A 25,588-nucleotide genomic window follows, 5' to 3' on the forward strand; every position below is an offset into this window, starting at 1 on the left:
CAGGCGCTGCAGCCAATGACAAAGCACAGTGATCAAAGGCTGTAAGCAGGCGAGTCAGCCTGTAAGTGTGTTGTCAGAGGGCAGACCTTGATCGGCGACATGGGACACAGGAAAAAGGAAGAGATAAGTAAACGCTGGTTAGTTATATTATATGTGGAATGGACTTTTACTTAAAATCTACAACTTGGACAGCCCCCTGATTTTTGTTCATTGTGTATGTATAATTCACTATCACTATTTGGTAAACCAAGTATTATATTATGGGAGGAATATAGTAACAGAGATCAGCCTTTTAGCCCTTTTTTGTTTTTACTAGATTTATAAATGACCTTGCACATCGCGTACAAAGCAATACATTAATATTTGCAGATGATACTGCGCTTTGCAAAGAAATCAGCATAGATCAAGATAATATAATATTACAGAATAGCTTGAAGAAATTGGAGGCTTGAGTAGAGAAAAGGTAAATGCCATTCGATGTTGCTAAATGTAAGGTTATGTACTTAGGAAGGAAAACAATATAATTAAAGGAGTTGTTCAGGACCTTTGTGATTTTTTTTTTCTATTTACGACCTAGCTTCAGGCAGGATAGGTCATCAATACATATTTGGCTGGAGTCCATTTCTCGGAATCTCCACCAATCAGCTGATTCTTGGCAACACTGTCAGTACAAAAAGCAAAAGGAAATAGATCACAGTGCAGCAGCCAGGTTGATATTGCTGGCACAGCTCCTATTGCATTAATTAGGTGCTGCGCCTACAATACCAACCTGGGCTGCTGCACTTTCGACAACGTGATCTGCTTTTATGCGCTGTCCATACTTACAGAGGTGCTGGGAATCAGCTGATCAGTGATGATTCCACAACTTCATACCAAACTCCAATTTCTGTTTTATAATTTTTAATAATTAACTACTGTATTTAAAATTTTAGTATTTTATTAATAGTTTTTTTTCTAACATAGGTGTTTAAGAATGCGGCCCTTTTTTTTCCATTTTCTTTTTTTCCTTCCCCTTTTAAAAACTCTTTTATTTAACCATCGATGTTAGATGTCTAAGGAATTGTTTTTTGCGGGACAAGTTCTATTTTTTAGTGGTACTATATAATGTAGCACATGATGTTTACAAAATTGTAAAGTGGAGTGAAATGGAAAAAAAATAAATTCTGCCATCTTTGGGTGCAACTTGTTTCTACAGCGTACACACTGCAACAAAATTGACCTGATAACTTTATTCTATGGGTCAGTACAATTACTATGATACCAAATTTATATAGCTTTTTCTTGCTGTACTACTATTTTTTTCCAAAGATATTTAATTTTTTTATCTTCTGACAGCCATAAGTTTTGTATTTTTCCATCAACATAGTTCTTCGAGGGCTCATTTTGTGCGGGATGTCCTGTAGATTCTATTGGTATCTATTGGTATTCGATCTTCACATGGGGGGATGGGATGGGGGACAGTACGGGACCCCCAAACATCGATCAGGGCATTTAAAGATTTAACAGCTCAGATAAGTTTTGCAGCTTATTGGAGCTGTTGCGGGCAGGTGTCGACTGTAAGAAATAGATGGCAGCCAAACTGTATGGAGCTGGATTGACCCCTAATCCCCCTCCATACACATTCCGATCCTGCAGGACATAACTTTATATCCTGCAGCGTTAAAGGAGTTATTTCACCATTTAAAATTTCTTCAAACTACTGTGTCCTTCCAGTGATCTGCTATAGCCAGTGATTGGCTGTAGCAGTCACATGTTAGCAGCAACCAGGAAGGACAGAGTGGTTGTGAAGTAATTTTTAGTGGTGGGAAAACCCCTTTAAGGATGCAGACTAGTTTGGTACTTAATGACGCATGGATTTTATTTTGTTTTATTCCATCTCTGCATTTCAAATCGTTAACTTTTTTTATTTTTCAGTTGACGTAGCCATATACCTACATTTTTGGAACTAGTCGTAATTTTTAGTGCTTCATTTTGGGTTACATATTGTTGTGGTGGTTCTGGGATTGATTACTTTCTAAATAATCTGGTACAGGTTTGATATGTGTTTCTCCATCTTCTGGCTCTGGTGGGAGTGGTATTAGGTGAGACATGCTTAGCCTCACCTTTGGGTAATTTGTCAGGACTATTTAGCCTGGCCTGGTGCTTAGCTTCAGTGCAGTTTAATTTTCAGTCTTGATAGAAGTCAGAGCTTGGTGCTAGATCTCTGGTTTGCCTGAGTCTTCTCTAAGCTAAGTACTGCACTTGTTATTTTTGTCATCTTGTTTTCTGTGTTTATCTCCTATTCCATGTAGGGTCAACTAGTGGCCTAGGCACATGGTCAGGTTCGTCCTTGTCAGGGCGGATTACCTGTGTATAGGCAGGTCCCTTCCCTGGGTAAGGTTCTTTAGGGACAGTGTTTTCCTTGTTGCAGATGTCTTTATTGTTTACCCCTGCTAGGTGTACATGTGCGTGAGTATTTCAGGTTACGGATTAGCACGTCCTGTTTGGACATGACACATATAAAGTATTGTATAACTTTTCCTAATTTTTGATGGAAAACAGCCTGAAAAAACCCACCAATTCAACTATTGTTCCTGTATTTTGTTTTCAATACGTTCTTTGTGCTGTATCAGTAACATTATGTCTTTATTCTGCAGGTCAGTATGATTATGAAAATACCAAATATTTTTTTCTTTAACAGATCTCTATTATTGCATAATAAAAGCACGTTATTTTTTAAAACAATTCATTTTTGTGTTGCTGCACTACGAGACAATAACATATTTACTTTTCCATCCACAAAGCTATGTAAAAGCTTGTTTTTAGCGGAACCACTTGAAGTTTTCATTGGTGTCATTGTCAGATGAATGGCCAACTTGTAATACAAGGATGGCTCAAAGTCTGCCAGAATGGGAGCCGCCATTACAAAGCAGCTCTCCTTTTCAGCTCACTGACAGGAAGCCTGCCTTTTAGGGCATATTAATGGTTCTGTTCTTGGCACAATCCTTTGAAGCCTTTGTACTTTTCTTTATTGATGTCAGTAAAAAATGAAATAAATGTCGCAAATGTCAATATAAAGAGGATGTATCAGGATTAACTTTTATCACGTAACTCACCACTGAGACCCTTAGCGATCCTAAGAACAGAGGTCCCGTTTTCCCTGCCCTCCTAACTGTAGGCTAACTACACCCTGTAGTGAGGAGGAGATTGAATGCAACTATGGCCACACATGCGCATTACCACTCCATTGATTTTCTTTCAAAATATGTTTATTCGTTTTCAAATACTTTGACAATTTTGCATTGTGGGATATAACCAAGGCAATTAGGTATTTTGACCAACGTGGTGACAGCAGAATGCGCTAAGGGCCAACGGAAGGATCCCAAAGAAAAATATTAATGAGGGGAGGTGGGATTCGTAATCCTTATGGGAACTGCCAACCTTGGGGCGTGGTCTGCACGGCCCTAGTTCTCTGCCTCCCAATGCTCAAGAGGGTTAATCACCTTTCTGCTAATTCGGTTGGTTGTGTCTGGGAGTCCCGGTGTCCCCCAGGCTCCCACCGTCCCTGGTGAGACTATTTAAACATTTCCATATTGTAAAATAAGTAACAATGCAGATATTATGTAAACCTATCCAGTACAAATATATACTAAAATTATAGTCTTGGAGAAAGTGCCAGGAGGAAGGGGGGAAACAAAGACAGACAGGGACGTGGTATGGGGAAGAGCAGGAAAGGAGTATAGGGGTGAGGTGGGGAATAGAGGGAGGAAGGGAGGATAGGGGGGAGGACAGAGTGGGTATGGTCTTCTATCATCTCTTCATAACGTTTTGCGTATATAAGCGCGACAAGTGGTCAGGCCCATGGACAGGTAGTTCCCGAGCTTGGGACTCGTTTCCCCCTCGGGTCCCCCAGTATATTAGTGTTCATAATGAGCCATTAATTAGCCATGAACGGAAGGATGAAGATTCTTTAAAGTCAATCCAGGCGCTCCAAGTGTCGCCTGTGGTCGCACGTGTGTCGCCGGGCTCGGAATCTGAGCTTCTGAGTTCCTCCATGTGTTTAGTTTGTTCCATTGCCTCTATCCAAGTCGACCTGCGGAGCTCGCCCCTCTGTCTCCAGTGCTGTGAGATGATGAGGCGCATAGCCATAATAAAATGTCTTAGGAGACCTTTTTTGATTCTGGATATGGTGCCTGGCAACATGGAAAGAAGGGCTATTTCGGGAGTCAAGACAAGGTTAGACCTACATATCTTATTGTACAACCTGGCGATGTCCCCCCAGAGCGAGGCGATCAGTGGACAGGACCACTAAATGTGTAACATGGAACCCACCTCCAGACCGCATCTCCAGCATTCCTCCGGCACATCAGGAAAGATTCTATGGAGTCTCTCTGGAGTCCTGTATCATTGTGAGGTGATCTTGTAGTTAATTTCCTGGGTCTTGGATGATATGGACATCTTGTGGGAAAGCTTGTATGCCCTGCTCCAGAGCTCCTCGGAGAACTGCTTCCCAATTTTCTCCTCCCATCTCGTCTCCCACTGCGGGCATGACTCCTTCTGTCTACCGTCTAGCAACAATCTATACAGCAGAGATATCACGTGGGTCGGGGGGAGAGGGGCCATACAGATCTCCTCAAACGGGGTCTGGTTGGGGTTTAGCTGCCTGGGGTCCCCAAGTGAGCTCAGATAATTCCTGATTTGCAGATATTGCATCCAAGCTCCCGGTTTAACTCTATGGCTTCCTATTATGTCATTCAGCGAGCGCATGCCTCCCGCTCCCCAAACGTCTCGAATAAGAGGTTTAGGATTGTCCAAGAGGATGGACAGTGTCTTTGCCGCTTGTGTGACCATGAGTTGAGGATTTCCCGTTAGGGGCATGAGGGGACCGGGTACATTCGCTATCTTACTGCTTCTAGTGACTCGTCTCCAGGCTCTAATTAGATGTAGCCCTTGGGAGGACGCTCCATGGTCCCTCCAATCTACCTTCCCTGGGATCCAGAAGGCATCCCCCAAGTTTATGTTATTTTGTTCTAGTTCCAATGTCACCCATGTTTTTTCTTCTGAGTGGTGGAATATGTCTATTATCCGCTCCCCCGGATGACCTAGAGCGGGTTAAGGTCTTATAGATAATTCTGGGTTTTAGGTTCTTCCATATAAACTTTATTAACGCCTTTTTTAGTGTATTAAAAATGTTCCTAGGGATATCATATGGCGCGGTTTGAAAGACATACAAGATTCTGGGCAGCAAGTTCATTTTAGGGGAGCTGATCCTTCCGAACCACGATAAGTACAATTTAGACCAACTTTCAAGATCTGTCTTGAATAATGATAATAGCGGTCTATAATTTAGGTTAAAGATTTCTTTTGAGTTAGCCGGAATTAACATGCCCAGGTATTTTATTGCGTCGTTCCTCCACGTGTATGGGAGGGACCCGCTCAACTGGTTGGCTTCTGAGGTTGACAATGACACGTTTAGAATTTCTGACTTTTGGGGATTGATTTTAAAATTACTAAGGTTCCCGTATCTAGTGAGTTCCCTTTTAATCTCGGGGATCGAGGTGCTAGGGCTCAAGACGTACAATAATAAGTCGTCCGCAAAAATGGATAGCTTATGCTCTCTGCCCCCCCTCCCCCCTGCTATTCCTCGGATATCTGGATTTCTCCTCAGGGCCTCAGCCAAGGGCTCCATCGTGAGTATGTATAGGAGGGGGGAGAGGGGACAGCCCTGACTAGTTCCGTTCCGTATCTCGAGAGGTGCTGACAAGAGACCGTTGACCCTGATCCGTGCTGAGGGAGAGCTGTAGAGGGACATTATCCAGCGGAGGGCCCTCGGGCCCAGACCCACCCCCTCCAGTACCGACTCCAGGAAGGTCCATTTCACCCTATCAAAGGCCTTCTCCGCGTTCAACGCTAGAAGGCACATTGGGGTTTCTGAGTTCCATGCTTTATTGATTAAGGAGATAGTTTTGATAGTATTATCGCTGGCTTCCCTGTCAGGGACAAACCCCACTTGGTCTACATGTATAAGTGACGGGATGAGGGGATTTAATCTATTTGCCAAAATTTTTGAGAATATTTTTAGATCGCTGTTTATGAGGGAGATGGGTCTGTAGCTTTTGCATGACCGAGGGTCCTTCCCCGGCTTCAAAATTACCGCAATATTAGCCTGCAGTGCCTGGGGAGGGAATGGGCACCCCTGAGATACCGCATTAAACGCGGCCAGCATACTTCCTGCTAGCTGGTCCCCAAAGGTTTTATAAAATCTTGGCATGAAGCCGTCGGGCCCGGGACTCTTCCCTAGCTTCAGGTCTCGTATAACCTGGGATAGTTCCTCCGTAGAGAGGTCCGCCTCGAGGGATTCCGCCTCTGCTTGTGGGATAGTTCTGTGTATGTTTTGTAATAGATATTGAACTGTTTGTTCCTGTGGGTGGGCTCCTCCATTCCCTCCGATCCAGAGATATTGTAAAGGTCGGAGTAATAAGCCCTGAAAACTTCTAATATCTCGCTCGGAGCATGGACCTCTCTTCCAGAGGAGTCACAAATGGACATGACATTCGTCTGGGGAACTCGAGGGCGTAAGGCCCTTGCGAGCCAACTCCCGCACTTGTTACCATATTCGTAACAGTTTGCCCTGAATCTGTCTCTGATGTTAAGAGTGTTCTGGTCTAGTATGGCTAAGATTTTATGTCTGATGTCTATAATTTCTGCTAACAGCGTCTCCGACTTCTGAGTTTTATTGGCCATCTCGCGGGTTTCTAGTTCCGAGAATAGCTGCTTAAGTTTGTGAGATCTTTCTTTTTTAAGCCTCGCTCCATGGGCCATGAACACCCCTCTCAGGGTACATTTCAGGGCCTCCCAATTAATTGGTGCCAGGGTCGAGTCGGTTGCGTGGGCCTCCAAGAAAACCTCTATTGTTTTTTTTATGTCAGCCAGACATGTGGGATCCTTAAGGAGATTGTCATTTAGTTTCCCACTCCATTGATTTTCAATGGGACTGCTGGAAATAGCCAAGTACAAGTACAGACATGGCCACTGCTCCATTTATTCTGATGCCACTGCAGATGGGAGAAGTGACCTTGCAGTAATGAAAAAAGGGGGACACAGAACCCGTGTTCTAAGGATTGGTGATGGTCTCAGCGGTGAGACCCCCACCAATCAGACTTTTATGTTTAATCTGTTGATTTGATTAAATGTAACATACAATAGAAAACAATGGTAAAATTGTAAACTTTGAAGGCTTTACCATGAATTTGTTGGGAAGTAGTTTATTAAGTCACTCTTATGGTTTGTACATAATGCTTCTTTTGGTGTCTTTTAAGATCCTTCTGGCACAAAAACAGCTTGTTGACAACAACTGAAGAACTATTTGGTTGGGATTCCCAACCATTTCTTTGGTATGGAGATGTAGGATTGCCTCTTATATTAGGAATCTCTTGACAAAGCGAAATGCTCTGTATGAAATTACTAGTTATTAGTATGATTTACAGTACCAGTGTTTCTGGTGGCGCAATGCGCCACTTACTAATGTAGTGCATATATTGAAAGGGATTGGAGTTGGTCAAAATATTTCCGTGCAAACGGTTCAGCTGCTCGGAGAGGAGACATGTTCACTCGTTGCTTTTGCATATCTGCTGCACAAGATTTACAAACTTCAGCTGGTGGCTGAGGTGAAATTGTGACTTGTCGCTGTGTCATGTAAGCTTCATTAGCTGCACGGCGGCAATGAACCCTCTGTGGTGACATGTGTGCACAACAGCGATGGTTAGTTTCAACACTGGACAATAGTTCATGATTAGATGAAGGCCGGAGAAAACTCAGATCTCAAGGTTGGATTTCAGAAAGGCAGATTTCAATGAACTCAAAAAGAGGGTAGGTAAAATCCAATGGCTGGATGTTCTTAAGGACAGAAATGTCCAAGAAGGTTGGGAAATATTGCAAAATGAGATTCTCAAAGCACAATCGTTAACAATCCCTAAAGGAAGGAAGAATGGGAAGCATTTAAAGAAACCAGGATGGATGAACACAGAACTTGTGCGCATGTTAAAAACGAAGAAAAATATGTCTATCAAATGTAAAGAGGCGGGAATATCTAAAGAAGAATATAATGCGGTCTACAGAAACTGTAGGGCAAGTGTCAGAAAAGGTAAGGCTAATAATAAATTGAGGCTTGCAACAAAGGCCAAAAGCAATAAAAAAGGATTTAGGGTGTATGTCAAAAGCAAAAGAAAAGTCAAAGATGCTATTCGATACTTACAAGATGAAAATGGTGAATTGGTTAAGAATGATGTTGAGAAGGCTGAACTTTTAAATTCCTATTTCTGTTTTCTCTCAGAAAGTAGATGGAACATCAACTGATTTTCCCTGTGCTATTGGGGGTATAAAAGAATGCAGGCTATCTATAAGCAGAGAGATGGTAAGGGAACACTTAGCTAACTTGAATTAATTCAAGTCTTAAGGTCCAGATGAATTACATCCTAGGATACTAAAGGAAGCAGTGGAGGTAATTACTGAACAACTCGCCATAATCTTTAAGAAAATTCCTGGAGAAAAGGAGAAGTCCCAGAAGATTGGAAAAAGGCAAACATTGTCCTTATCTTCAAAAAAGGGAAGAGGTGGATCAAGGAAACTGCAGACCTGTGAGCCTGACTTCTATACCGGGAAAGATCTTTGAACAAGTTATTAAACAGCATGTATGCAAGTACTTGGATAAAAGTGGAGTAATTAACCAGAGTCAGCATAGGTTTGTAACAAACAAGTCATACCAGACTAATCTAATTTCCTTCTATGACAGTATCACCGACTGGGTTGATCAGGAAATGCAGTGGATATAGTTTATCTTGACTTTAGTAAAGCATTTGACAAAGTATCTCATACTATACTTATTGAAAAAATGACCAAATATGGGATTGACAATGCAACTGTTAGGTGGATTCACAACTGGCTGAGTGATCGCACTCAAAGAATGGTCATAAATGGCTGCACATCCAAGTGGAAGAATGTATCAAGTGGGGTACCATAAGGCTCTGTCCTAGGCCCAGTGTTGTTCAAAATTTTTATAAATAATCTGGAGGAGGGACTTGATGGGAAACTGATCAAATTTGCAGACGACACAAAGCTATGAGGGATAGCTAACACTAGGGAAGAGAGAGAGAGAGTATTCAAAAAGATCTAGAAAAGCTTGCACAGTGGGCAGCGACTAACAGAATGGTATTTAGCAGGGAGAAATGCAAAGTCCTACATCTGGGCAAGAAAAATGAAGAAAGCACATACAGAATGGGAGGAATTGGGCTAAGCAGCACATGTGAAAAAGACTTGGGTATACTAATAGATCATAGACTAAACATGAGTCAACAATGTGATGCAGCAGCCAAAAAAGCAAACACAATTTTGGGATATATTAAGAGAAGCAAAGAGTATAGTTCACATGAGGTAATTATTCCCCTCTACTCTTCCTTGGTCAGACCTCATCTGGAATACTGTGTCCAGTTCTGCGCACCCCATTTTAAAAAAAGACATAGACAAACTGGAGCAAGTTCAGAGAAGAGTTACCAAGATGGTGAGTGGTCTACAAATCATGTTCTATGAAGAACAGTTAAAGAATCTGGGAAGGTTTAGCTTGCAAAAATGAAGGCTGAGAGTTGACAAATATCTGAAGGGCTGTCACAGTGCAGAGTGATCAGCCCTATTCTCATTTGCACAAGGAAAGACTATAAGCAATGGGATGAAACTGAAAGGAAGTCAACACAAATTAGATATTAGAAAGAACTTTCTGAGAGTGAGAGTAATCAATGAGTGGAACAGGTTACCATGGGAGGTAGTGAATTATCCTTCAGTGGAAGTGTTCAAACAAAGGCTGGACAAATATCTGTCTGGGATGATTTAGTGAATCCTGCACTGAGCAGAGGGTTCGACCCGATGACCCTGGAGGTCCCTTCCAACTCTATCATTCTATGACTTTATGGCATTATGACTCTATGACTCTATGGTGTTAGTGGCATTAGCACTTGAGATGACATGGGATCATGTTCAGAAGATGTAAAGATAGTGGTGAAGGACTATGCTTCACTGTTGTTGGTCAATATACACTGCCAGTTATGTATGTGTACATTTGTGAGGTATCATTTATTGGAGTCTCCACACAGGTGTGCAGCTGTCTCACAACCAGGTATAAACTGCCAGATTGAATACTGCTGTATCTATAGCAACTGAGGCCACAAGGGTTTCCTGTCAGCACATTGCAGCTGTCCGACACGTTTATAATAACGTGAAGGACCAATGATGTCACAGTAATGTGATCAGGGGCGGAGCTCAGAGACCATGTGACTGATCACATGATGGTGACATTATCACAGGTCCTCTGAGCACATGGCTGCTATCAGGCTCTGTGTTTTATATATGCTTTAGGGCCTGCAATGACGGCACTGTCATGATCAGGGGGTGGAGCATGTGAAGCACTCACACACTCACAGACAAGTGGTCATTAGCACTTTGATTTGTCATGTATATTCCCATAGTAGGTTATTGCTCTACATCTGATAGGGTCCAACAATGTAACAACCAAATGTCCTAGCAATAGGTTCCAATCAGACTTTTATTATCTATTCTATGGGTAGGTGATAGAATTGTATCCTGGGTATACCTCTTTAAGCTGGAATTTCTAAAATCCTATTCACTAACATGTAACATATCTTTTCTCCGATACTTCATATTAACATCTTATCATAAACCACCACAAATCCTGATTCGTATGTAATGGAAACCACTAATGCTATATTCACAAACAGCAGATTTGCTGTAGAAAATTTTCTGATCTGTTCCAAAAATTCCTGCTACAAATCTGCTAACTATGAGATACATCCTAATTATACTGACAACTAGAAATTTGGCAGCATTATAAACAGTAGTATCCAAATTTCTACATTGGCCAATCGCTTTCCATAGAAAGACTGTTCTTTGAAATGTAGCAGAATTAGTGACTTCTTTAATGTAGCAGTAGACGGAGAAATCTATAGTTTTGGCTTGTCGCAGCATACCATTCCAGTAACTTTAGATAATACATGTATTTCCTATTACATACAAAACACTATAGTGTAAGGTAAAAGCAACAAAAAACCAACCATACAGGACATACAATCTGAATTGTACGCGTACAGGGGTCTTTTATCTGGGGTCTTTATTGGAACGCATGATTTTGTAGGTACAATTGTTTTATTACATAATGACTGTATTCCTTTTGAATAGACCTCAAACCGTGTCTTTATCTCCAAGCAAGGTCAAGTTGCACTATGTATCATGTAGTCCACTCCAGTTCATGCTGTGATAAAGGAGAAGGTTGGAAACTTAAACTAATAATAAGCATGGTTTGGGGGCCTGCAGCTGGTAATCAGTCTGTAGTCAGGCAGCGGATGCACCCTAGGGGATTATTGAAAGAAAATAGGCCTGGGTTCCACCGTTTGTTTTCAAACAGAGCAAATTGTTGTAGCATTATTTTAGACCATTTTACTATTCTAAAAGAAGATTTATCTGTGGTGCTAAGTACAAATAATTTGTGAACTGTCCGCACGGTAATATTTCCTTGGTGGGATAGCACACTTGAGAGGCATTCTTGCCTATGACCTGATCGCTTATGGCTTATGATCCATTTAGAAGTAGAAATGCTTGATCACGTTTTGTTTATGTCAAACATTTCTATAGCTTAAACATGTCTAATGGGAAGGTTCAAAATGGACATCCTTACAAAAATACATACCTGGTAAGTTTCGTAAAACTTTACCGGCAAAATATTTTAAAAAATTTAAAACAAAGCATTTAAAGGAGTTGTATGAGTAATTATTTTTAAATCTATGTTCCCCATGCCAAAAACAGAATAGAGGATCCTCTACTCACTTCTCTAGGGTCCTCGCATGTCCAGCCTCTCTATTTTACACTGGGTCTGTTTAAATGCTGCAGATGTAGCCTGTGAATGGAATGTCAAAGGCTGCTGTAGTTTGAATTCTGAGGTATGTGATTCACTGCAGCAGCCTGTGATGTTTAGCAGCTTCTAAAGATAGTATCAGTAGGGAGACTGAAGATGCGGTGCTGTCTGTGGGGACTCAGGACAGGTGAGTATAGGATCTTTTATTATGTTTAGGCATGGGGAACATGGATTAAAAAAAAAAAATACTCAGCCAACCCCTTTATAGGGGTTGTTCCACCTATAGCTGTTTTGTTGCAGGAGCAGACATCTCTGTACAATGTGCAGTGGCCTGGGTTGGTACCACAGGTTAAGTCCTATTGTAGTGAATGGGACTCAGCCTGCACTGCCAACCCAGACCACTTCGCAATCTACAGAGCTGTCTGCTAGAATTAGGACTACCACTTTAAGCAAAACAAAACTAATCATGCCGAATCCCAAAGGCTAATCACTGGGCTCAGCATTAGGCCAGTGTTTGGCCACAGTGATCAAGTGGATGTATGGGACATCATCTCTGTAGGACCTATTGAACATTGGCTGGATTTAACAGGCTTTTTCTTTCACTTTGTCACATTGTCTGCTGTCCACATAATCCTTTTAAATCCTGATCAACACTTTCATAGTGAAGAATTAAATAATTTTTTAACCTTGTAGCTATAGGTTTAGAGAAAACATAGCAAGAGGCTTTACTCCATAGATCTGTAAATGGTTTCTGTATCTTATACTACAATTCATAGACAGGCAGGCGTATAATCAGAATCTCTCCTGCTTTTAACATGGAACAAGTCCAAACATAATATTAAATTAGTAAAGTGCTTATAATATAATTGACAAAGATAACATGACTCCCAACTGATACTTCAATTTAGAGAATAAGCCATCACCACTCCTGAAGATAGACAATTCCAACCATCTATGATGATGGAAAAACGTTTTATCCTGTAGATCTTGTAATATTTATAGGCACTAGATACATAGCAAGTAGCCAAATGTGTTTTCCAAAGTATACTCGGTTTTTCTAGTCTGTCTGTCTTGATAATGCAAAGCAACTATTCACTTAAAAGATCCCACACCACACTTATTCTGAGGAAAATGTGGACGACCGAATGAAAATAGTGTAAATAGTGGTCGTTCAGTACTGAACAGCCGCTGTGTAATGTCAATGGAGAGGGGTGGGGGACTGCGAGGAGAGAAATAGAATTTCAGCTCAGTCAGACCAATGATAAGATGTAAGAGACTTCAATATAAAATTCAGCAATAGTAAATTATTTACAGCTATGATTATCCCTGGTATTAGTCATCCTGAAATCATTTTTCTATGCATTTCTATTTTTGGTTGAATTAGATTTCCTTTGCTTTCATGGTCATACACATTCCTTTAAAACTTAAGCACAGATTTAATTTAATATTGCATGCATATATATTTGTACTACAGGAAATACTAAAACTAATTGATATGCACTAAACTATGCTAGAAGAACTATCACAGAGAGAATCATTAAATAAAAAATAAAGGGCTAAGGAAAAATGAAGATAATGGTAAATTACCACAATGGGTTATTATAAGCTAAACAAGCCAACCTAGATGGATCAGGCAAATAGTTTTATCTGTACAAGCAGCACATATGGGAGTGGGTTGCTTGGCTAAGACAAGTCATAGTCTGTACTTAGGCTTATAGATATAATAGTGAAGAATGTCCCGGCTCAGGATTCCACTCTGCTTACCGCAGTGGGGAGCAGCCGCAAGGAGCATACTTTGGACCCTGCTTATATGTGTATTACACATTTGGCTCTTTGATTTCCAAGCAGGGAGGCTACCTGTGATGAGTTCCGCGTTTGTGGACTTGTATTGGTCTATAGGTCTGTTCAATATGGAAGCATTTGTACATTTTTTTGCTGTGATTTTTTAAATCTCCGCCTTCCATAAGTTAGAAATTTTTAATTTTTATAGCCATTGATATAAATATTGATATATCCATGTGAGGGCTTGTTTTTTGCGGGAGAAGTTGTATTTTTGTAATGGTGCCATTTAATGTTCCATGTAATGTATTGAAAAACTTTGAAAAATGTTTAAGTCAGGTGAAAAATACAATTGTGCCATTCTTCTTTGGTAATCATTTACATGCCATTCATGATGCTGGAAAGATGACTTATTAATGTTATTCTAGGTGGGGGGGGGGGGTCAGTGCTATTACTGTGATAGCAAATTTATATAGTGAATTGTGTTATGTTTTACTACTTTTAAAACCTAAAAAAAAAAATTATTAAACAAAATAGCTTTCTGTCACCATAATTGTTTTACTTTTCCATCTCTGGTACTGTGTGAAAGCTTGTTTTTTTTGCATGACACCATTATGTGGTGCCTGTGACTTTTTCGTCATTTTTACTCAATTTCAATTATGTTTTTTTTTTAATTATTTAGATTTTTGGATTTTTTTTAACTGGAAAAGTTTTTTTAATACATTTTTATTTTTTTCTTACTTTAATAAATGTCACTAAGCTTATTTTTGCTAATTTTATTAGTCTCCATAAGGGACTTCAACTTGCAATAGGTAGATTGCTTTTACAATATACTTCAATACCTCTGTATTGCAGTGTATTATATTTTTAACGTTTATCTATTAAGCCCTGTCAGAGGGAGGGCTCAATAGGTTTTATTCCATGGCAGCCCAGATGGCCTTAATTAAGCCCTATGCTGTCATGGCAACCATAGGCTCCATGGCGACCATGGTGTAGTCAGGAGGATGATGGGCGATGGAGGAGGAGGCGCGGGGGTTCCACCTGTCTACCGGTTCTCTTTTATTCTAATCAGTATTGATCATGGCATCTAAGGGGTTAAACGTCTGAAGTCGGCTGTAGCATTGATCACGTCCACTGCCAGTGGGTGTAAACCATTTAATACAGCTGTCACCTGCCGAATATAAAGCAGACTTGGCCCCCAGTGCTGGCGGGTGTACATATATGTTCTCTTGCTTAAAGGGGTTAAAGAACTGCCAATAATGTAGTTCCCTAATATGATAAAGTAGCTGCAAAGCTACACTCAAAAGTTCTGATAATCCAAACAGTGAATGATTTGAAATACTATATGATATAATTTACAGTGATTTTATTTTACAATTGTCTGTATTTTAAATTTATATTTTCACCTTAAAATTGTTGTGCCCTAACTAGACATGAGGGGTAAATAAACGGAAAGCACAACTGACCGTAACTAAACCAAAGCACATCCGTACGTAACTAACGTAACTAAACGAAAAGCACCACTGTGCATCACAACTAAAAGAGGAAATCTATCCCTAAAGAAAACCCCTACCCCAGGAGGAGCCACTACCTACTCAGCAGGCCGATCGCTCTGAGGTTGCCCTCACAATGGCGATGAAATCCCACGATTTCCCAGCGCTGCAAGGCTGCGAGAAATCGCAAAATTATGAAGCCAATGGCTCCATTCACATATGCGATATTTTAACGCTTGTGATGCAGCGTGGAAACGAAATCGCAGCATGTCCATTCTTTTTGCAATCTCGCCCATTGTTTCCCTGAGCACTGCCACCGATTGGTCACAGCGCTCAGCCAATCAAAGACAGCGTTTTCAGGAGGCAGGGATTTTTCAATCCCCGGCCAAAAGAGAAGCTGAAGAAGAATGTCAGGGACCTGCTAAAAGACGCATCAGTGCTTCTAAGGGGATGTATTATTATTATATTTTTTTCTCTACAGTTAGGGATTCTTTTCGGGGTAAGGCTTATATTTCAAACCCACCCCCTCCCCCAAAACAATTCTCACCATGGGGAGTCCCCTCACAGTAGTGGCAGAGGATCGCGATCATCTCTCATTGATTTCCCATTGTTGCCACTGGCCCCATTGGAATCAATGGGAGAAGATCACTACCCCCTGCCATGGCTGTAACAGCCACAGCAGGAGATTCCTTCAGCCCTGCTGGGATGGGAGGCTGTTTGCCTGCTAAAATGACTCGCATCCGGGGCTTCAGAAGGATTGCAAGAGTGATATCGGAGTGTCAATCACATCCCAATATCACTCTCGCCAGTGTGCAGGAGCCCTGATAAAGAGCGGACCTGCAAGTGAACCTCAGCCACTAAGCTATCCCTACCAGGGAACCCTGAGGCTGGGTTCACACAGGGCGGATTTGCCACGGTTTTGCCGCGGCAAATCCGCCCGCGGCCGCTAATCTGAGGATTAGCCAGAATTAGCCATTCTCAGAAATCTCGTCCACACGGCATGGCCAATCCGCTGCGGTAAGTCAGGCTGGAACCGCGGCTGCGGCAGCCGCGGTTTTAGAATATGCAGCATGTCTGTTTATCTTTTCTTTCTGCCGCGGCCACGCTCTCCTCTATGGGAGCGCCGGACGCAACGGAAAAGCGAGTGGCCAGGCTGCTTCAAAGCCGCCGCGGGTTTTTCCGCGGCGGTTCTCCCGGCGGAAATCTCGCGGTTTTTGCTGCGGCCAAACCGCGGGATTTCCGCCGGGAATACGCCCTGTGTGAACCCAGCCTGAAAGTAATGCAAATAGCAAAAAAAAGTGAAAATAGTGGCACTTCGCTTTAGCTGCAGTCCCAAGGAAGGACCAAAACCTCAGGAACAGGCTGTGCACCTCAGAGATCCAGATGGGATACTAAACATTGACCAACACCGATGTTTAGTCTAGATTAGACTATATAGGTCAAGGAAACTAGAGATATGTGAGAGCTGACATCACCCTAAACCTGGTCCAGCCTGAAAGTAAGGCGAAGATCCCAGAACAGCTGCAGCAAAAATGAATTTTAACATAACGGTGGAAGTTAAATACACCAGAATTCTGACTTAATGGGAATCTGTCAGCTAGTTTGAACCCTATGAGCTAAGCTTCTGGGCTATAGCATCTGACCTGCTGAGTCATGGGATGTAAGTATTATACCTACCCTCCCAGTTTCCCTGTCAGCGCTGAAAGCTGCCTGTGCAGTACACGGAGCAGACTGCATGGCACACGCTAGGTAGTCCTCCGATTCTTAGATTAGGATGGAAGGACTACTTAGCATGTTGCTCAGTGCACTACAGCAGTGGGTTTAAAGGGGTTGTCCCGCGGCAGCAAGTGGGTCTATACACTTCTGTATGGCCATAATAATGCACTTTGTAATGTACATTGTGCATTAATTATGAGCCATACAGAAGTTATAAAAAGTTTTTCACTTACCTGCTCCGTTGCTGGCGTCCTCGTCTCCATGGAGCCCGTCTAATTTTCGCCGTCTAAAATGGTCGAATGGCCAAATTAGACGCGCTTGCGCAGTCCGGGTCTTCTTATCTTCTCAATGGGGCTCCGTGTAGCTCCGTGTAGCTCCGCCCCGTCACGTGCCGATTCCAGCCAATCAGGAGGCTGGAATCGGCAATGGACCGCACAGAAGAGCTGCGGTCCACGGAGGGAGTGGATACCAGCGGCCATCTTCAACCGGTAAGTATAGAAGTCACCGGAGCGCGGGGATTCAGGTAAGCGCTGTGCTGTTCTTTTTTTCAGTCCCTGCATCGGGGTTGTCTCGCGCCGAACGGGGGGGGGGGTTGAAAAAAAAAAAAAAAACGTTTCGGCGCGGGACAACCCCTTTAAGTGCTGACACCACAGGAATGACAGGGAAGGTAAGTATAAAAATCAGACATCCATAGACTCAGCAGGTCATCTACTTTGGGCTCATAAGCTTAGCTCATAGGGCTCAAACTAGCTGACAGTCTCTTTAGTTTTTGTTTAAAAACTGGCATGCATGCATTGCACCACATTTACTATGTGTTTTCAATGCTTTTTTCCTTCACTAGAAAGGTGCATGGCTTATCAAGAGGAGTGCCTTAAATGAAACCTTACAGCGCAAAATATTGGTGCAAAGTAAGCCAATCAATAGGTGGTATAATGCTAGAAAAAGATTAGTAAATCTGCCCCAATGTTGCTTTCAGGTCCAACATCCTGCGCTACTGTAATTAACCCTTTCCAATCCAATTTGTATCCTGGTTTTCCTAGGGGACTTACTCTTTTTCTGCCGTTATACAACGGCGCTATCTGCTGGCTAGAGCCAGTACTGCATGAGGTGACACATTGGATAGGATCTGACAGCAGAGAGGCTGGCAATATACAGTAAGAGAACCCTGACGGACGTCTTTCAACATTGGAGCTATACAGCCTTAAATCATAATGTCTTTAGACGTCAGACAGTGGATTGGAAAGGGTTAATATCTAATATTCCTTTAAGGCTGGTTGCCCATGAACGTAATTCGCTGTGAGTTGTCCACATGTGACAGTCACTCGGCAAGTAGCAAGTACGCAATGACATTGCGGGCCACTGATTGCCATCTTAGTGTGTATGCACGCGTAGCAAGCACCAAGATAGAACATGCTGCAATCTTTATTGCGCATGTATTTCATGCAATATGTGTAATCGGCTGCGTGGGAGTCTATGGAAGATTGGTACAGCGTATTCTGTGAGCAAAACCTGCTCACTGAATATGCTATAATAACACGCTCGTGTGAAGGATCCCTAAAGCAGTCACAGCTCCATGTCCATGAAACTGTGCACACCCGGCCGATATACGGTGTCCCTCTCTGCAGGGGGAGGAGGCTGGAAGAGTCGGGGGCAGTGCACTGAGCTCCCTCCCCCTCTCCGCCCCTCGCCACTATTTGCAATGGGTGGGGGCAGAGCTAAGTTCCTGCACTTAGCTCCACCCCATCCCGCCCCTCCCATTGCAAATAGTGGCGAAGGGCGGAAAGATGATGGAGAGGGGGCGGGAGCTCAGTTCCTGCTCCCGACTCTTCCAGACTCCTCCCCCTGCAGAGAGGGACACCGTATATTGTCCAGGTGTGAAAACCCGGCCGATATACGGTCGTCTGAATAAGCCCAAATGCTGTAGTTAGACAATAAAATTCTGGTTGCTTGCAGCTGCCATACAGGAGATGGTATTGCAAATGGTTTTCAAGTCTGAACATTCACTTTGAGTAAACACCATCAATTTTATTTTAAAATTACTCAAAAATGTATAAATATTAATATTTAGCTTCTGTTTTATCTTGGGGCTTGTTTACTCTGCTGTTAGGTGCAGTTAACTATTTTCGTTTCTCTGTTCACTTGAGGAGCAGAGAAACGGAAATGAAAACAGAATTAAAGATGTTTTCTGTATTCCCCATTGATTTCAATGGGTTTTTAAAAAAAATGGAAATATTTCCATTTAGTTTCATTTCCATTTTTCAAAAGGAAAACAATAGTGCAGTCAGCCCTAATTTTAACATTTGCTGCTCTGTTGTCTGGTTCTGATATAAAGAAAATAACATTGCCAATTAGTTACTGTCAGCAAATGATCTGGCTAATGTTTACCAATCTCCATAAGTGAGCCAGTTTTGTTTATGTAGGCCTTTAGGTAGTATATATCTAGGTTACGGTATGTGAAATGTTCTCTATTTAACCCTACTGCACCTGCACTAGAACACAAAGAGTCAATATTAGTTTCTCCTACATGGTTTCCAATGGTCAGAGTTGTGGTACATGGTGGCTCAGTGGTTCGCACTGTTGCCTTGTAGCATTGGGGTTCTAGGTTCAAATCTGACTAAGGACAACAAAGTTGTGGAGGCATTCCTGTGACACTCTTGTATGCGGTCGAGGATTATCCTGCTGGCCAATACCTCATGGAAGCCGCCATGAGAGGAACACATGTGGCTGTAGGATGTCCTAAACATATCTCTGAGCTGTAATTGTGCCTTGTATCACTACTAGGTGTGACTTACTGTCATATGTGATTGCTCTCTAGTGTGCCGCTCCATGGCAAAGGCAGACTTGAGGTGCTCGCTGTCGTTAGTGCCCAAACTAAACCTGGATTTGTTGCTGAAGACAACCTGGTTCCACTTTGTAGCAGTCCAGCTTCAGCGTTTATGACACTACTGCAAACAGAGGCCATGGTGGGTGTCAAAGGCAGTACAAGGTGTCAAAGGCAGTACACGTAATGGGCACCATGAGACCAAATATTCTTCAGTCGAGTGCCTGAGAATGGTTCTGACAGACATAGAGGCCTGTAACGATGGTGCTGCCTATCTCTGGATGGCAGACAACGAAACAGTTGCAGCTGCTTGTCGGAGAATCAGATAATTCTCTCTACCGATGTCTGTTGAGGGTGTCCTAAGCTCGATCGCCTTGTGTACGTAGCCTCGCGCATCCACTGCTCCAAGGGCCGGATTGTCAGACTTCACCACTCTGAAAGGCTGCAATAAAACATGGGGCTAATCCCATTAGGGCTTCTACCCACTAGGCTTTTTTTAACGCTGCGATATCGCTGTGTTTTTTAATGCAAATGTCTGTGGGACTTTCTAATGTTAAAATCGCATTGCACAAAAATCACAGAAGCGCAAACTTGCGATTTTTGTGCGATGCAATTTTAACATTAGAAAGTCCCATTGACATTTGCAGTAAAAAAAAAAAACCCAGCAATATCGCACCGTTAAAAAACCGCTAGTGGGTAGAAGCCCTCACAGATTGAAGTGCCAGAGAAATAGGGGGCTATTCTTCCAATATATAGTGGTCCCAGAGGAAGGATCCTGAGGGGTCCGAAAGCTCGCTATAACATCATGTATTTTTGTTAGCCATTAAAAGGTATCATATCTACAAGATTACTTGGGTTCCAAACCTTTTTTTCGTTTTACATAGTGGTATCAGAAATGGAAGCTACACCTAACAGATATTTGAGGCATATCCTAGCAATACGTCATAAATGTCTGATACTAGAATACTCCCTTAAAGGGGAGCTCAGTGAAACGGATATGCGGTCTTATGCCTGGTATAATGTCTTTAGGGCATACAAATCACCCTCTTTGGCCCTGCACTAGACATAACATATTTGGACCTTTTGCTAACTGTATATTTCCATGTCCCAATAGTTGGTGGCTGTACAGATCGGCATTATGGACAACTGGTTTATTGGGAATGTGTCACCTACACATGCTTTTACTAATTAAAATCAAAATACTGAAACATATTCTCTTTCTCTAATCTCTTTCTACTTTCTGATTTTAAACTTTTATATTCTACTTCCTACACATGGGACTAGGATAATTGCCATCTTGTCTGAGCTGCTCTTAACAGCAATTGTCAAATGGGCATTACAGTAGCCACGTGGATCACAGGATCCTGTAGCCTGGAGGTGGCTCATTGACTTCTATGACAGAATGTTCTATACATGCTCTATGACATGTATAGAAATCATTGTGCAGGGAGAGGGAGGAGGTGGACTGTGACCCTCAGTGATTAGTAGGTCAATAGAAAAAAACGACAGGTGCGACTGTCCTTTATGACATTAGTAGCGTTTTACACATTAGCAGCCATACACTCTGCCGGTAGAGACTGTGTATGGGCTGCGAGTTCACTGCGAATGGCCTTGTACTACTCACACACGGAGTAATTTTTTCCAAATTACCCGCTCTGTTCAGAGAGAGGATGCGTATGAAAATGCTGTCCATACACAAAGCATTGCGTAGTGCATCATACGCTGCCCATACTAGGTATAGAGCTCACACTGCGTACATATGCAGAGAAATAGAGCATGCTGTGATTTATTTCTCTTGAATATCGATACCAAGTGTCCACACAGGTGTTCATGGATCAATGAAAGTCCATTGACTCCATTCACCACGTATTACCAGCGGGATATATGGGTGCGTAATATGCGGTGACAATACGGATGTGTGAACGAGCCCTTAAAAAATCCCATACAGATCCAAAAAAATACTTCACACAGGCATATGTGTTTTGTGCGTGATTTGCGCTATGCAGGAGATTTTTTTGAGTGCATATAGGTGTATTTTACTGTACTTTTTGCACTCTCAGGGCATGTTCATTTGTGCGTGGGTGATGAAGACGCTACGATTTAAATGGCCATTTAGTCTTATATATTTAAGCCCTTCCCGAAAATTATCCCGCGATCGCCCGCAGCGCATTGCTTTCAATGGAGCCGGCTGTATTGCCGGCTCCATTGAATTCAATGCGCTGGACAGCTCCGGCCCGTTTCTATTGAAACGCGGCTAGGAGCAGTATTTTCGGGCGATTTTTCAGCCCTGGTCACGCGATTTGCGGATGCGCATCCGTCATGCGATCCGCAAATCGCGGGAAAAAACGCCCGTGTGACTAAGGCCTAAGAGTCTAAGGGAGGCTGGTATTGCGTATTACGTGCTAAAAAACTGTGTGCGTAATGTGCAGTGACCAGATTCTCGTGTGAGAGAGGTCTAATGGTCCAAAACTATTAAACCAAGTAAATAGCAGTCTCTCCATAATTCCACAGGAAGACACTCATATATTTGAATGGTCTTAATACAGTTCAATAGTAGACAATGCATCTTTAGATCATAGTCTAAGGACGGGCTTACGAGCACGACCGAATCAGATTCCCCATATGAGAGCGGATTCCGGCTGTGAGCTTGGCCAGTGATTCTGTGTATGGCACTTACCTGTATTGCATATGGCCGCCTAGGCTTGCAGGCAGTCAGGCGCAGTACAGGTTTTTTTTGTACTTCCCGTGCCGACACTTAGCGATTACAGTGGTACCCGCAGCACATACGCAATGTTAATTGTGTATGGGCTGCAGGTCGGCCCCCTCCATTGACATCAATGGAGCCGTCCAGGCCGTTTCTGCTGCAATTTTTCTTCCGCTCTCAGAATACGCAATTCGTATCCGTGAGTGTGAAGGAAAAATCGAAAATGAATGGCTTTCAATGTCTGCGGTTTACCGTGGAAGGTCCGTGTGGACACTGATCGTGGAATCCACAATACAAATCAGGCCGTGTGAGACCGGCCTAGGAGAACAATTATCGTTGTGATAGCAATGCTATCTGGCCTGGACTACATCTACACACAGGTTAACTCTTGCACTTTCAACCCTACTAAGCGGACTACAGCAGTAGACGACTGATCTACAGCTCTTTCCAAAAATAAGTTTGTTATCTTTCCATTAGAAAACATATCTGCAGAAAATGTGCTTAAGAATTTCCCAAGCTGCATGCTTATGTCTGTGGTGCAGTCCGGTGGGACCATCTCTTCTGGCCGGAGCTTTTAGCATAAACCCGGCCAACTTTGCTGCTATGACCTACACCATTCACGGAGTGCTATGACCTTTCACGCATGTGCCGAAAGTTGGCAGTCCAGAAAATGGGTGTGACATATCAGCCCACAAAAGTGAGAAATTGTCTGCACATGCGTGGTCCACAAACAATGTGCGAGTTCATAGCGCTCCGTGCATGATATAGGACATAGCATCAGAATTGGGCGAATTTAGGCTAAAAACTCCAGCCAGAAAAGATGGTCCGGCTCACTCACCAGACTGGACCGTAGACGTTAGCATGTGCCGCAAATCTTATAACATATTTTCTGCAGTTATGCCTTCTAGTGGAAAGATCTACTTATTCTTGGTAAGAGCTGTAATTCAGTAGTCTACTGTGTAGTCAGTTTAGTAGGGTTGAAAGCGCCGACAAGTTCCCTTTAAAGACAATACGTAAGTGAGGGCAATCTGTGTATGGCGCTGCGCTATATAAAAGGAGTAAAACAAATACTATCCCTAAAGTCTACAAAAATGTGTGCTCCCATATGACTTTCTACATAGGAGCCTTCAAAAAATATTTCAATACATATTATTTCGGGATGATGACAGCTGCTTTACTTTTCTGAGCTCGGCATTTAATGTCTAGAGCTAGATCGTTGCCAACAGAGTAGATTCCCTTTCGATGATCCTGAAGCATCCATGAAGAACTACTTTGTTGCTACTGCTGAGAAGGAGTAGCGAATGTGCCGCCCTGAAGAAATAAGGCAGGCGGAGAAGAACCCTGTCTCAGCACCACATAGAAATGCTGCTTTGTAATGCCACTTCCCTTATACTGCAGATCCTGTATGAGACACACAGCACAGATGGATTAGTCTGCAGCTTTACATAAAGCCTTCGCTCCTAAATCCTTTTGTTTGCCAAGACAACCCACATGTACTGTAGCATTTCTATGTACTTACCGAGCGTGGCTGGGGACAAGTATGCTCCAATTCTTCCATGGTTTCTAGGGGAAGATCTCCACAAAGGGATTTTGGGATACCTGTTTCTGACTCAGCATCAAGGCTGAGAACTGGCATGGCCAGAAGAGGTTTCCCGCAGCTCCCTCCACAATGTGGAACTTCTCTGGGGGATTCGGTGCGGTGGATATTTTTCCAAGCTTTCTGCCTTATTCCCGGGAGGAAGAGAAGATTGTTGGTTAAATCTTCTAAGTAGGCGGTGATGCACAGGCCCTCGGTTTATCACTATAACAACCAGGCAGCAGTAAAGCACTCGGCACAGAATGCACTGGGCTCATTTGCATCTTGCCTTTTGGTTGGATAGTGTCATCCCAGTACAGTTTTAAATGAATCATTGTGCATCCCGAGAAGAGGACAAGTCCTGCGAGTTTGTCTGCTGTGCAGTGTGACAGCAGGCAGCTATCAATTTCACATAATCTTATTAAAAAATATTGTAAAATAACAGAAATTTCTAAAGGTTATTATATAAGGCTATGATCAGATATTGCGGTTTTGTGCGTGTCCCCTTTTACGGTCTGTGCTTGATCTGAGTGCCGAATATTGTGCGCTTCATCTTCCGTAGTTTCCCACGCGCCGCTCAGTCTACAGCGCCATTTTTTCATCACAGGAGGGGAAGGATATCTCATAATTCATTCCTTTCAGAAAGCAAGTGAAACACATATCAGGGTGTTTCCCGGATACATTTGTGGGCATCTTTCCTTGTATATGTTCTGGTACTGTTTGGGGTATTTATATATAGTCATCTTTCGGTACTTTTTACTGTTACACATATACTCCCTTTGGACTTGGTATATTCACATGTGCAAGCTTTTATATAATTGTCACTGTAGCCTGCGGTATATTGTATGCATACTCTTTATATGTACTATACAATACATTGCTGAGACCGCTTGTGCACTTTAACTTTACTCCTGTTGGATCCGTGATTTTTATTGTCGCCTCCTTGTGTATTATTGTCATGTGGGTTTTATTCATGTTTTCAATAAAGTATTTGTGGTTTTACTCTTTTTGTCTGTGTATTAATATGTAGTGTTGGAGTAGTCATATATTGGATTATGTTACTATGGGTGGCATTAAAGTTTGAACTGACAATATACCCAGCCCCTCTACTAAGAAGTCCTGTGTGCTTCTGTTTCATATTGCAGTTTTGGTGAAGTTTTTTTCTTTTTTAAGACAACATTGGGATTAGAGAAGGAAACATCTTCTCAAATGAGGGCCTATTCTTAAAGGGGTTGTCTCGTGAAATCAAGTGGGGTTATACACTTCTGTATGGCCATATTAATGCACTTTGTAATATACATCGTGCATTAAATATGAGCCATACAGAAGTTATTCACTTACCTGCTCCGTTGCTAGCGTCCCCGTCGCCATGGATCCGTCTAAATTCGCTGTCTTCTGACGTTTTTAGACACGCTTGCACAGTCCGGTCTTCTCCCTGGTGAATGGGGCCGCTCGTGCCGGAGAGCTGGTCCTCGTAGCTCCGCCCCGTCACGTGTGCCGATTTCAGCCAATCAGGAGGCTGGAATCGGCAATGGACCGCACAGAGCCCACGGTGCACCATGGGAGAAGACCCGCAGTGCATCGTGGGTGAAGATCCCGGCGGCCA

General features: G+C 42.6%; 1 protein-coding gene across 1 annotated transcript in view; it reads right to left on the reverse strand.

The window, feature by feature from the left end:
• Positions 1-24,160, reverse strand: part of PCYT1B (phosphate cytidylyltransferase 1B, choline) — an 86,807-nt gene extending 62,647 nt beyond the window's left edge. The window contains exon 1 of the mRNA XM_066599855.1: positions 23,926-24,160. Within this exon, the coding sequence (XP_066455952.1) occupies positions 23,926-24,042 (117 nt within the window). The 5' untranslated portion in view covers positions 24,043-24,160. The remainder of the gene's footprint in view (positions 1-23,925) is intronic.
• Positions 24,161-25,588: the final 1,428 nt, after the last annotated feature.

Source organism: Eleutherodactylus coqui, chromosome 4 (genome assembly GCF_035609145.1).
Source record: "Eleutherodactylus coqui strain aEleCoq1 chromosome 4, aEleCoq1.hap1, whole genome shotgun sequence".
NCBI lineage: Eukaryota > Metazoa > Chordata > Amphibia > Anura > Eleutherodactylidae > Eleutherodactylus > Eleutherodactylus coqui.